The sequence below is a fragment of the Pecten maximus genome, chromosome 10, assembly GCF_902652985.1.
Source record: "Pecten maximus chromosome 10, xPecMax1.1, whole genome shotgun sequence".
NCBI classification, from domain to species: domain Eukaryota; kingdom Metazoa; phylum Mollusca; class Bivalvia; order Pectinida; family Pectinidae; genus Pecten; species Pecten maximus.
The window spans coordinates 22404127-22417859 of NC_047024.1; the positions used below are offsets into that span (position 1 = coordinate 22404127).

A 13733-nucleotide genomic window follows, 5' to 3' on the forward strand; every position below is an offset into this window, starting at 1 on the left:
GACACTTAGACACAAAATTATTAATTAAATTTAATTTTTTTTTCAATTTTCACAAATGAAATGGTCACCAGACAGACAATGACATAATCAGTTTCCTTTATCTTCGATTCTTTCTTTCAAACATCAGGATAAACCTAATTATATCTGCAATAATTGTTAATGAAAATACAAAAATGTCCTAGATTTCTTTAAGAAATATGTATGTGTTAAATTGAATTCAACATAGTTTGAATGCTTATATTATATCGCTCATTATTTGCTCTTGGACCCATCACCCATAAAAAACAAAAACGTGTTATTACACATTATTTTGTACACTTTTGTATCCAACTTGTGTACTTACATCGAGAGAATATATTATTTTAATAAAAAAGACAATTTGAATGTGTTTTGTTGCGCCGTTTTTTATTTTGGGCAATATTTTATGTGCAATGTCGCCATTTACGGCAAGCTGAAAACGGACAATTTCAACATCGAATTTTTAGACTGGTATTAAATAAACTCAAAGAAGGCAAAACCAAAAACTGAAAGGATAGTTTTTCTAATCGTTATTTAAAGAACATATTCTGTATGTAAATCAGTCTTTAATCTCGTCGGTAAAGGAATAAAACGGTTTTGTAAGCGGCACGTTTCTTCACGTAACGTCTGTCACTTTGTTAACATATTGATGAATGGTCTAAATCTGTGAAAATATAACAAAATGTGGATGTTTCAATGGTTATTCCTCATGAAAAGATATTATATTTGTAATATATGTAAACAAATCATAGTTATAAAGCGTAGGTTTCCACACATTCATCGTCGTTTAACTCATGCGTAATGTCTGTCACACGGAGTGCTGGTTACGTGCTATAATTAGATCATGTGGAAAACACATTTTGGAAAACACCGTGTGCAAAAAATGTGTACAATATGAATATTTATGAGCTCCCGGTATGCTTTGCGGTGACCTTCCCGGGAATCGTTGATTGTGAAGATGGTACACACTTGTTGAAGACGGTCCGTACGGAAGTTACGTGATCGAGGTAAGTAGTCCAAAGTTACGTGAATCACAACATATCAACATATACAAGTCAAACTAAACGATATATTTTGTAAACAAATGTTTTTTTTTCACATACGATACATTGACAAATCAATGTTTGAGGCCATCACGATCGATGACAGAATGTAAACAATCACATATGTGCATTTTGTTCACATATGACGGACACGATCATCGATTCACGTAACACCTGACAGACAAGCATGTTACGTGAGATTGAAACTTCGGTTACATCGAATTAAATAAACTACTGTTTACTCTTGTAAAATATGTATTCTAATGATTGAACTTTGGAAAGTATATTATATGACAAAATAAAATCACGGTCTTAAAAATAACTGATATATTACACATGTGTCTGTCATTTGTCCACACATGTTACGTGACATTTCTGTTCCGTTACGTGCGATGTTTGATAATTGTAACCAGTTTAATATTTAAGAAAACTGACTTTAGCTTGATTTTATTTCCTTTTTTATAGAAACAATGTTAACAATAGGTTCAAGATCATTTTAAACTACACTTAATTTTAAAAAGATAAAGTAAATATGGCCCATTATGAACTTATCATTGCACGAAAATTTGCTGAATTTTAATTTTAATCCACATCTGTTGTCATTCAATATCACAAAGAACTATTATTATTTCGTTCAGCCAATGTATATGTATGTGTATTAATAAATTATTATCAATAATCATGATTAAATAAAATTAATTTTGAATCATCAAGGTGTTATATAAGATCTAGTTAGACTTTTTGTATCTAAATAATTGGAATTTTAAGGAATGTTTTCAACTTTAAACTGTGGAACTTTACATATATTAATATTTTATAATTACTGTTATAATAATTATATTGATATATAAACATATATTGATCTACATGTAACACAAAACAGTAACAAATTAATACTATTAAAGTAGGAAATATAATGTAGGCACTCATAAATTGAAAGTTTAAAATGTACGTCCATGCTCGTTTAATCGCATTCATATAGGCTACCAAGGGCAAGTACTATTCTGGTTGAAAGTTGACCAGGATTTAGTAGCAAAAATAAATAATCTTAATATATATTGTGTCAACAATTACATGTACGAGAATCTTTTGTATTGTCTCTTCGACTGAATCATCCATTTCAGACCAGATGTTGCCTTATTGGTCAAATAGAATGGTTTTATTATATATAAAAAAAAAAAAAAAATTATGTATACATTTTAAAACAAGTTTTGTGATATGAATAAATATGAAATTCATTCTATTTGCTTAATAATTTGATATGACACTAGCTAATATTGGCTCAAAACATACATATAAAAAGTATTTACTTGGTTGATAAATTCTTTATTGCATATTCACTCAAGTCAGATCCTCATTAAAAAAAACAAATTTCATTGTAGAGTACCAAGCAACATGCCCAGCAAACTTAAAGTGGTATTAAAGAATACACACGATAAAGAAAAACATGCTGAGCGAATGCGAGTGGCCAGACATGAATGGTCGGAGGAGCAAAAGCAAAAAAACCGAGAAATGTCCAAGATCAGAATGAGGGAATACAGAGAAAGAAAAAAGACGGAGAGAGAAAAGACAAACAATTCAGAAGTCCGAAAAATGGCAACAAGACAAGAAAAAAAAGCAAAAGAAGAGCAAAATAAAAGAAAAGCTGAATACAGAAAGAAATATAGAGCTGGCTTGTCAAGCCAAAAGAAAAGGCGTATACGAGAAAAAGATGCAAAAAGAAAGCAAGAAAAGAGGTGCAAGAATATGATAGGAGCAACGACTGTTGTCCAATCAGTACCTATCACAACTGAGAACACAAAGACCCCTTTGTCTGACAGTGCTTTAAAAAAGGCTGTCTACCGGGCTAAAAAGAGATTGCCAAAGTCTCCATCCAAATTTGCAGATGTTGTTTCTGGCCTTGTAAGCAATGCCACACCAAGAAAAAAACTTGCTTTAAGCAATAAAGGATTGGATTCCTCTGAAACAAAGAAAAACTTGGACAATATCCTGCAATCTATCAAAGATGTGGACTTAGATATGAGAGGAAGGGACAGAGAGAGTCGTATGAAAAGGAAGAGTTTTATTGGGTCCCTCTCTGAACATGTTAAGAAAAGACACGGAATGACATCAACTTTCAGCGCAGCACTTGGCATACAAAGAAAGTACTTTTCACAAGGGTGTCTTAAAGAACAAAAGAAAAGAAAAGACTGCATTGCTAAAGAAACAGAAGAGTCAATCCAGAACTTTTTTTGTCAAGATAATGTGTCGACTAACTTACCAAACAAAAAAAACATCAAGAAAGATGCTGTAGAGTGTAGAGTTATCCAAGGATCACTTCACAGTGTATGGAATAAATGGAAAGAAGCAAATCCCAACAAAGCTATTTCATATGACAAATTCACCAAACTCAAGCCTAAGGTTGTTAAAACACAAAAACACAGAAAATACCTGCAGTGTTTGTGTGAATACTGCGAGAATCTAAGATTGAAGATGGTAGCTATCAACAAGCTTTCTCAAGAACAGAAGCCTACACTAAAAATGAAAAGTATCCAGGAGGCCGTGGAGAAGACTCTTTGCCCCAGGACTGGTCCATTCCACAGCCTTAAATGTATTGACAGGGAATGTGTAGACTGCGGAACCGGAAAACTGCATGCAGACCTCATTGCTGCATTAGAAGAAAAAGACCAAGAATGGAAAAAGTGGGCGCTACAAGTATCGATAAACAAAAGAAATGGTAAAGAAATAAAAAAGAAAGAACTCACAGTTAGTAAAGGAAAAACATCAGAATTGATTGCTGAATTTGAAAAAGAACTCCACTTCCTCTCCAAACACTTATTTGAAGCCAATTGGCAAATTTCGCAGTTCGGAATTCTGACCAAAAACATTCCACCTGCAACAATTGCTTTAGCTATTGACTTTGCCGAGAACTACTCTTGCATGTCTCAAAATGAAGTACAATCAGCACATTGGTCAAAAGAATCTGTTACAATACATCCCGCAGTTGTTTATTATCAATGTCCCACCTGTCCAGGTGAAGTGGTGGAGGAGTGTTGCGATATCATCAGCGATGATTTAATACATGATGCCCATGCTGTTAATGCCTTTCTCCATAGAATATTCCAACATCTGAAAACTAAGAGAGGATTGCAGGTCAATAAAGCATTCATTATGAGCGACGGTTGCGCGGCACAATACAAGTCAAAAATTCCATTTTGTGACGCAGCGAACGCCATCACTGAGTTTGGGTTTATAGTGCAGCGCGACTTCTATGGGTCCAGACATGGGAAAAATAGGTGTGATGGGGAGGGGGGCGTTTTAAAATCGAGGGTGACAAGGGCGGTCAAAAACGGCGAGGCTGAGATTGTCTCAGCATCAGACTTTTACACCTTTTGTAGGGACAACCTCGAAAAGGACTCCAAAGATGATAATGGAAAGTGTCTACACAAGAGAAGGCATCTTCTCTATGTTGCATTGGAAAACATTCAAAGACCACGCCCTGAAAGAAACATTCGCACCATTCCAGGCACTCAAAAAATCCATTCACTGGTTGGCGTTGAAAGGGAAATGGTTAAGACAAGGCGTCTGTCCTGTTTTTGCCAGAATTGCCTATATGGTACACCCGAGAATTGCCAGCAGAAGGAGTACATAGATCAATGGAAGCCAATTCGCCTGAAATGTATCCTTTATAATGTTAGAATGTTAGAATTTTATATTTATAATTTATATGAAAATAATTATCAAATTGGAAAACAAAAATATGACAAAACGATTATAAAAATTCTTGACCCAATTAAGATCTCCAACAACCACAACCAGCTGTTGATGTCCAGCCCATGGTACAACCTGTTGATGTCCAGCCCATGGTACAGCCTGTTGATGTCCAGCCCATGGTACAGCCTGTTGATGTCCAGCCCATGGTACAACCTGTTGATGTCCAGCCCATGGTACAGCCTGTTGATGTCCAGCCCATGGTACAACCTGTTGATGTCCAGCCCATGGTACAGCCTGTTGATGTCCAGTCCATGGTACAGCCTGTTGATGTCCAGTCCATGGTACAGCCTGTTGATGTCCAACCCATGGTACAGCCTGTTGATGTCCAACCCATGGTACAACCTGTTGACTTCCATCATGAATTACAGCCACACGATACCATGGTTAGAGTTTTTATTATGATAATCTAGTAATGTTGTTTTTTTCAAATTGAGCTTCATTGAGGTTAACAAAGGATTAACATATTCTAAAGTTCATATATATTTTTTTAATCAGGTTCTTGCCCAGTCTGTAGAAGATATTCAAGCCCAATCAGTCCATGACCAGACACAAGATAGTAGGGTAAGATAATGAATTATTTCACTGATATCATATTAGGGTATTATTCAATATGATAAAGAGCGAAATAACTTTAAAGCTTATCTGAAATTTAATTTTCTTAGAAATAAATTGAATTTGTGTAGCATAATGAAGTTCATTTGTATTCTTCAACTTTAGTCTGAAAGAATAGATTGCAGCCTAGATGAAGACGATATGGACATATCAGGCCTTACTGGAATTTTGGATGCTTTAGAAGAGGTAAGCAAGTTATAAAAAGCTGACCATTTGCTGAATTCATATACATGTATATAATGACGTGTTATTCAAAAAAATTAAAACTTTGTGAAGACGCTGTAAACTGTAGCAATATCATTGTCCTTGTGTTTGCCAAATCAAAAATCTCTTCTATCTCGACTATTATTTATTGAAGTCATCAATCTGTCTTTTTGTAGGAACCTGAAGATATGGCATTATCACCAATCCTGACATTTATGGAGGTAAGGAAAACATATGGTAGTTATATTCCACTGCTTATTTTAACAAAAAAAGGTTGTAAACAGTGAACAGAATTTTTGGCATATGCTTAATTAAAGTTTGTCTTTCTTTTAGGATGCTGTTGTTGCAGAAAATGATTGTTCTGAAGAAGAGAAAGCGCCACGGTATGAAAATTATTATACATTCAAATTACTAGTTAACTATTTTCATTTAGTCAACATGTTTCACACGGAATAATTTGTTTACATGACTGTTTCAAATTGCATTAATGACAGGTATATTTTCGCTTTGCTTATAATTACAGACCAGGGGAATTCCTAAAAATTAAATTTGGGAATTCAATATTGCCAGCTGTGGTAAGAAATAAGAGTTATTGTTCATTGTTTTGTTTACTCATCATGTTAAAAGTTTTCATTATATATACAATTTGATTTAATTAACTAATTGATGCTTCTGACTTTATTCTGTTCAGTTTTAAACTAGGACTCAACTCATAATTGAATAGCTATATATTTTGCAAAAATTCATCTTCATTTATGCAAATGGTTTCATTAAATGCATCACATCTAATACACGATTTCTATCTTATTGTAACTAAATGAGCTTCAAGTGGATAATTGATATGGATGTTTTATTCAATTCCAGGTTGATAACTGGCCATTTGTCCATTATTTTAAGAAGTGTACAAAGGGTTGGACTATGCAAGACATCCACCATACCATTATTTTTGAAGACATTGATGGTACACTAAAAGCACCAGCAATGGAATCCCAGGGAAGGAGGATAATTTACAAATTTGAAGGTCAGCTTGATGTAAATATTGTAATACCATATAATTTTTGTTTGTGTGGTTTCCTTGAAAGAACATTATATATATCAATCATGAATTGATGTTTCTTTTGCTGTACATAGTGATCTGTAATTTCTTTTTTTCTTTGTTTTTAGAATTAGATTCCTAGCTCTTAGTCATGAGCTGAATGAAGTGAAGTAAAAATTCATTAAAGGTTTAGGTAAGGATTTTGTTAAACTCATAACTTTATGAAATAAGCATGTGCAATAAATTGGACATAACAGACTTTTAATAATAGAATTTATTATTTTGATTTGTAAAAGCTTGATGCCATTTAACAAATATTATATATATATCAATATTATTATGAAATATGCATTTTTTTCTCTTTCAGAAACACTGGATACCTTGTCTGTAAACTTCAAGAGAGAAAGAATGAAAAATTAAAAGATAGCAAATAAATAATGTTAATGTGAAGAACTGTCTTATTTTTTATATTGAAAATTGGCAAAAGCTTCGTGTCAATCGAGTTCTAAACTGAAACTGAAACAACTGTTCAGTCACTTAACAATCAGATCTAACCAGAATAAATATTCAATGAAATTTCTGTCATGTTACATGAAATGTCTGTCATGTTACATGATACGTCCGTCAAGTTACATGATTTGTCTGTCAGTGTTACATGACATTTTTTTCAACAATGAATAAAAACAAGATTTCTAATTTTATTATCTTTTAAAGTGTTTATTCTTAATCAGTAAACCTAGCTCACTCCAAAAAAGCAGAAAAAATAGAAAAATGTTTATTTTGAAAATTTTATATGTCTGTCCCATAGAATGTGACCAAGAGCAAATAATGAGCCATATTACTGTGTTGAAAAGATTTAAAATATTTGATTATGAATTTGCAGGGTATTGGAGCCATTAACATTTGGACGGCATCAGAGGAAATCCTTTGTATCATAAAACTATGAAACTTGCTGTAACATCATTGAGTTTGAAAAATACTGATATTAACATATCTGATCATCATTACAATGAAAAATAATTTCATATTTTTTTCTAAACTGCAATAGACAGGGGTTGACTTATTACCAGGCATAGGCTTATTGTCAAATTAGACATGGGTAGCTACCACGCATTGGCTTAATTGTCAAATTATTGAAGTACTGGTATACGTATATTCTACAATAACAACAGCACCATGATAAATTGCGTAAATACCAAATAAATAAACTGATTTTCAGGCTTGAGATATAAATTTATACACTATAAATATCTGTAAATAAATAAGACAGTGCTAGTCTTATAAACACCTGGCAACACGAAATGGTCATTATGGCATATTTTAAAAATCAAAACATCAAAACCAAACATTCCTATATAGTTATAAGGGTACCACACGTAATACTGTAAAGATAACATACTTCATTTGGCTCACTGAAATTTTAGTGCATTTCCAAATTTTAACAGATTAGCGCAATGATCAATAAATTTGATGAATTGGCACGTCAAAACTATTTTATGCAGAAACAGTGTATAGAAAGTGCAACTAGCGCAATCATAATTTAGCGGAATGCTTTCAGTGCGAAAAGCACTGAAATAAGATATATACGTTTACAGTAGTTTTGGAAGCTGTATCATGCATGATCGTGATAATTAACTTTTTTTAAAATCACATTTTGAAGCTATCATGATCAGGGCATATACCTTTTGACATCACTTTGTAAAATTGTCTGCATTGCACAAAAACCTTTGGCTTTCTCCACATCTAATATTTGAGATGCTATTTTGCATATAAAAACAGCATGTCTGTTGGCTTTGTATAACTATTCTATGACATGACAGTTTGCCTGCATCGCGTAACACTGTTTGATTGCCTCCTGGCAGTTGTTGAAATCCTGCCAGGGAAGACACAGGTTCTGCTGCAGGAATTGTAGGTGTTTGTTCAACACATGAAGGGTGTGTTCTGGTCCCTGATTCCCAGACAGAAACTTCTCTAGGACAGCGCGGAAGACTTTGTCCGAGCATTCCAGCGTAAGAATGGTCTTGGCAAGCTTCTGTGTGTACTTACAGATGGTACACTTGGCAGTTTTCGTGGTGGTGTTGACTGTTGACAAAGCACCGTTACACTTTTCACACTTGTAAGTAGGCGTCTCGCTAGGTATGTTGAAATACATCGGCCACACATTCTGACAGGGGAGACAATTACATACAAATTGGTACTGCGACAGCTTTTTTTGGCGATCAGATTTTGTACTCACTGCATACACTGCGCCATAGTTATCCAAGATTTCTTGACCCTTTGAAATTTTCTTGATGGCTCTCACTACACAAGTATCCCCGTAGGAATGACGGACGACATCTGGATCACACGAGTGGTTGAATAGACTAAGCATTGCATATATGGCAGAACCAATTTCTTCCCCAAGAGATTCAGCAACCATAGTTCTCCTCAATTTTAATTCAGAAACTTCATGAGCGTTGCATGGAAGCATCTGTATGTGACGAAGAATGTGACCTCCTATATACATCAGGTCCTCCTGTCGTCTTTCTGTCGAAGGAACAAAAGAGGAATTCTCTATGCATTTCACAAGGAAAACAGTGTTAATTGTCCTTTTCAAAAGATCTGTAGTAGTTCGTTTTTCACAATGATTCACTAAGTTGTAGACAGTGTTGTAGTCATTGGAGTCATAAACCCCATCCTTGTTGAACCCCGATCCAAATGAATCACCAACTCCATCAGCTATATTCTTATATTCCTTCAAATACTCAAATCCAGCTTTCAGAACCATTCGAAATGACAGATGTCCCAAACCCAGCTGAGCAGCTTGAATATCACCAAGATGTTCGCATTCTACGTAATGATAGGTATCCCAAGATTCCCTTTCACACTGACGTGAACAGTAGCCAACTCCAGCACAATTACGACACGGGAACGGACAGAATAATTTCTCGCAGCAGTTGTGACAATTTGATACGCTAAATCCTGGCAATGTCACCGACATATAGGCTTTCTCTACAACAAGGACATCACCAATGTTTATGTCGTCTGTTGCATATATGCCACGACCGGTTTCCTCACTTTCTTCCATGGTAACGGCAATAGATGCATTGGGAAATTTCTTGCTTCTTTGTGTTATCACTGGTAGAGCAGAATGACACTTGTTACACTCAGCTTGGGTTTTCATAACTTTTTTATGTTGATCATCTTTCATTTTGTCACAAGCTACAATCAACTTGTCCAATTCCTCTGTTATCTTTTTAACTTTATCTTCATCCAAGTCAGATATCTTTATTTGATTTTTCGCTTTCTCAAATGCTTTAATTGCCTCTTCTCCCCATTTCAACTGCATGTAACACTTTCCTTTCCTGTCGTAAAGTTTGTACTGCAGATTTTCTGGATAACCATTTTCTAAAGCAAGCTCAATGTCTGCCAGACACAATTCATCCTTTGCCATATGAAACAACACTGCTGATCTATTTGCAAATGCCAAGGCTAAAGTTGGAGTTTTATCAATGTTACCATTATCTTCATTAGAATTACTGCTTCGCCAGGGTGAGAAGAGAACACTCTGTGTATACAAATCAAGAGCCTGCTTGTATTTCTTCTTTTGGAAAAAAGCATTTCCCTGGTTACGAAGACTAACAGCTACTTCGTCACATTTTTCTCTGAAATTTGGATTTGCCTGAATGACATCTTGTGCAATTGGAAGTTTATAAATCAAACTCACTCGTTCTTCATTAGATGTGCACTTATCAAATTTCTTTCTCAATTCTTCCAAGTTTCCTTCATCTCTTAAGCTGTCAGCAATTTTATCATACCATTCATCTGCATTGTTCTTGTTCTGTGAAGTAGATGCCATTGTAATGGAGAGCTGGTGCACCTAGAAGACAAAAATATGAAACTAGAGTATTGATTTAATTAATCTATAAACAATTAAATCTAGTTAGAATACATAATGGGTGACAGGTTTTCTCCTATTTTGTATATTCACGACTATTCTGTATAATATGAGAGGAAAAATGTATGACCAGACCGGGATTTGAACCCAGGACCTCCGAACACTAGCCAGATGCTCTACCAATTGAGCTACCTGGTCGCCAGCGTTCCAACTTTATCCCAGTCCAGTTACGCTACATTCCTCCCTCCTTCAACAAAGTCTTCGACCCTGAAGACACACACAAGACCCTTACCAGCTCCGTGGGTATTTTAGTTGGGCGCCATATGTAATAGGAGAGGAAAAATGCACGGACAGACCTAGGTTCAAACCCAGGACCTCCGCACACTTGGCGGATGCTGTACCAATTGAGCTACCTGGTCACCAGCATTTACGACATCCCAGTCCATACAGTCTATACTCTAGACTACATTTGTTTGTGATTGGTCAATGTAGTGGTAAATGCAAAATGCAGATATGAAGTTAAAAACAAAACAAAAATTAAGATTGAATGCAAGCTGATCATGAATAAGTGGATGCATATTTTCAAATGACACATTAATAAAATTGTATTCCTGATTCAAATGCAGTCTTATTATCACCAAAAATGATTCAAACTTATATAATTTTGTTATCTGTGATGAAACGTTAACACATTAGTTCAATTAATATGTCTCTGATTTTAACCACCAGCATTAAAACTATGCCGTTTTTCTTTTTTTTAAAGATATTTCTTGTTATTATTATATTATTATTACAAACCTCTGTGTTCAGAATCTTACAAAATGTAATAGTGCCTACATAAGGGTCTGTGCCAAAACAGTCATAATAATCATGTGCTAAAATTGTACTGGGACCACGGACCATTTTAACAAACGATCAGTATTCTGCAGTCTGAGGTTATTCTCAGTTTCAGTTGATCCGGAGCACAGGGGCACATTACAATAATACACGAAATTATTAAAAATGTATGTGGGTCAGTGTTATGTTTATACTGACCAACAATGGCACATACATTTTTAATCATTTCATGTATTATTATTGTAACGTGCCCCGTGTCCGGACTCCGGAGTGAGGTATCCAAAATGGACTCACTAATTATATAATTACTGCAAATTATTACATGTTACGGCTGATACCACTTCTATCAGAAAACTCGGAGATTAGAATATCAATAAGTATATTTTTGCGATGCATTCTCGAGAAGCATCCATTCTCCTAGTCACCCAACACGTGTACATGTGGTCCGACTCATGTATGCCTATATGTCTGCCCAGACAGGGCATAACATGCCGATCTACTGATACTGCTGCAGGTCAACATGTCATACTCCGGACTTCTCGACATCTCCATCACTTACTGCCGTATGGCTGTTTTATGTTAATTACGCACAGCTGCCATGATATAATAAAAGACTTCGGCATAATCACATACCTTTTTAAGTCCAGAACGTTTGCATTTTCGTTATATAATCATTTGATGCTCAATTAGTCCTATTAACTGCAGCAGGAAAGTTGTCGATGAAATCCGTGAGCACCAGCAGATGTACAAGCGTTTTGATGACCACGAAAAATGCTAAATTTAGAGTTGGACTGAAAGATAGACGGAAATGATTCGGCAGCTGAGTGTGAAATGTTCCGGATGAATTTTGAAATCGTCAGGTTTTTTTTAGTTATAAACATTACAGAACTATTTATATTTCTAAATGGTAATGACCAACTTCAACAAGTTGAAGATACTGTCATGAAAGAGAGAAGAGATGTAGTCGTTTCCTAGAAGGCCAAAAGAAAGATGTGTACTGTTACTGTACCGATACTAGCGATAGGTATTACTTAATTTTGGGGGATATATACCGACAGGAGGGCAGTCTCAAAGGATTCAGCTGTTGGACAGGAGGATATGATATCTGGTAGGATATTGTTCCCCTCAGATATTGTACGTGGAAAAAATGATTGTTTTCTGGCCATGGTTTTGCAGTGTGGTAGTTGAAATGATTTGTGATGGGTATGCCTAATTGATATATTCTAAGAAATATATCACGAGTGATATTTATACATGTACTCTGTACAAATTTCAAGAGACGTGCATCTGAGTATTTTATTGAACTTTCAATAATTTTCCTTCTGTTTAAATATCTGTCGTCTGAAATCGCATTTACAGTTAGAAGTTAAATCTGGATCTCCTAAATTCACATGTTAATGCATTATAGATGGATAATTTATAACAAGAGGCCCAGAGGGCCTGTATAGCTCACATGGTTTATTTGAGCAAACATCAAAATAATTGTTCCATTTGTTAATATCTTATTTGTTGATGTCTAACAATTCTATATTATATGATTATGGGATGGGAATCTCAACTGCTTTAGAGATATAACCTAGAAACGAAGTCAAGATTCAACATGGTTGTGTTTAAAGAAACTATCAGTCCCTTGGGGTGGTGAAAGACCCCTGGGCCTATTTTTACATCAGAAATGTGTTCATCTCTTGATGCCCAGCAATGCTATACACTTTATATGGATATGGGGTGGGGATCTGAATGGTTTCAAAGATGTTACCACTGAAATGTCAATGTCATACATTGCTTAGTTCCAAAGATAAAGTCATTAAGGGTAATATCAATTATATTGCCAAATGGACTCCTTTTGGCCCTGCCCCTGGGGGGTCAGCCCCACCATTTGTACAATTTTAATCTGCACATCTTATGGATGCTACCAGTTAAATGTGAGAAATATCTATTGCTTAGTTTCAGAAAAGACATTTATATCAATTAGCCAAATCGACTCCTTTTGGCCCCACCCCTCAGGTCCCCAGGGGTCAGCCCCACTATTTGTTCAATTTTGTATCTCTACCAAATACAGATGAAGACATATATTAGCTATATCCATTGCTTAGTTTCAGAGAGGTAGTCGTTTATCAATTTAGCCCCATCATTTGTAGTTTTTAATCCCTACCCAAAAACCATGTTACCAGTCGAATACATGTACAAGCGATATCCATTGCTTAGTTCCACAGGAGAATTCATTTATATCAATTAAGCCAAATTGACTCCTTTTTATCCTCCTCAGCCCCACCATTTGTACAATTTGTAATTCCCACCCCATAATGATGCTACCGTTCAACTCCGATCAGCGGTTATGAAGAAGTCAATTGTT

The 13733-nt window shown here is 35.2% G+C and overlaps 2 protein-coding genes across 5 annotated transcripts; one reads left to right on the forward strand and one right to left on the reverse strand.

Annotated features, from left to right (window-relative positions):
- The first annotated feature begins 775 nt into the window (after positions 1-775).
- Positions 776-7482, forward strand: LOC117336235. 4 transcript variants are annotated; one of them, XR_004534561.1, is made up of 10 exons: positions 778-1025; positions 2444-4719; positions 4839-5197; positions 5310-5375; positions 5532-5612; positions 5807-5851; positions 5964-6013; positions 6495-6651; positions 6795-6859; positions 7034-7482. XR_004534561.1 is itself a non-coding variant. In XM_033896703.1 (8 exons), exons 2-8 carry the CDS (start codon positions 2457-2459, stop codon positions 6278-6280), a joined length of 2991 nt encoding a protein of 996 aa, XP_033752594.1. In that variant the 5' UTR covers positions 776-1025; positions 2444-2456; the 3' UTR covers positions 6281-6488. The 4 variants fall into 4 exon arrangements, 3 of the variants coding, with proteins under 3 accessions (XP_033752594.1, XP_033752596.1, XP_033752595.1); XM_033896703.1 differs by lacking the exons at positions 6495-6651; positions 6795-6859; positions 7034-7482 and adding an exon at positions 6154-6488 and having other exon boundaries at positions 776-1025; XM_033896705.1 differs by lacking the exons at positions 6795-6859; positions 7034-7482 and having other exon boundaries at positions 777-1025; positions 6495-6788.
- Positions 7483-7507: 25 nt separating this feature from the next.
- Positions 7508-12109, reverse strand: LOC117336236 (SET and MYND domain-containing protein 4-like). Its single transcript, XM_033896706.1, has 2 exons — positions 12014-12109; positions 7508-10525 (listed from the first exon to the last, which is right to left on the reverse strand). Exon 2 carries the CDS (start codon positions 10502-10504, stop codon positions 8468-8470), a length of 2037 nt encoding a protein of 678 aa, XP_033752597.1. The 5' UTR covers positions 10505-10525; positions 12014-12109; the 3' UTR covers positions 7508-8467.
- Positions 12110-13733: the final 1624 nt, after the last annotated feature.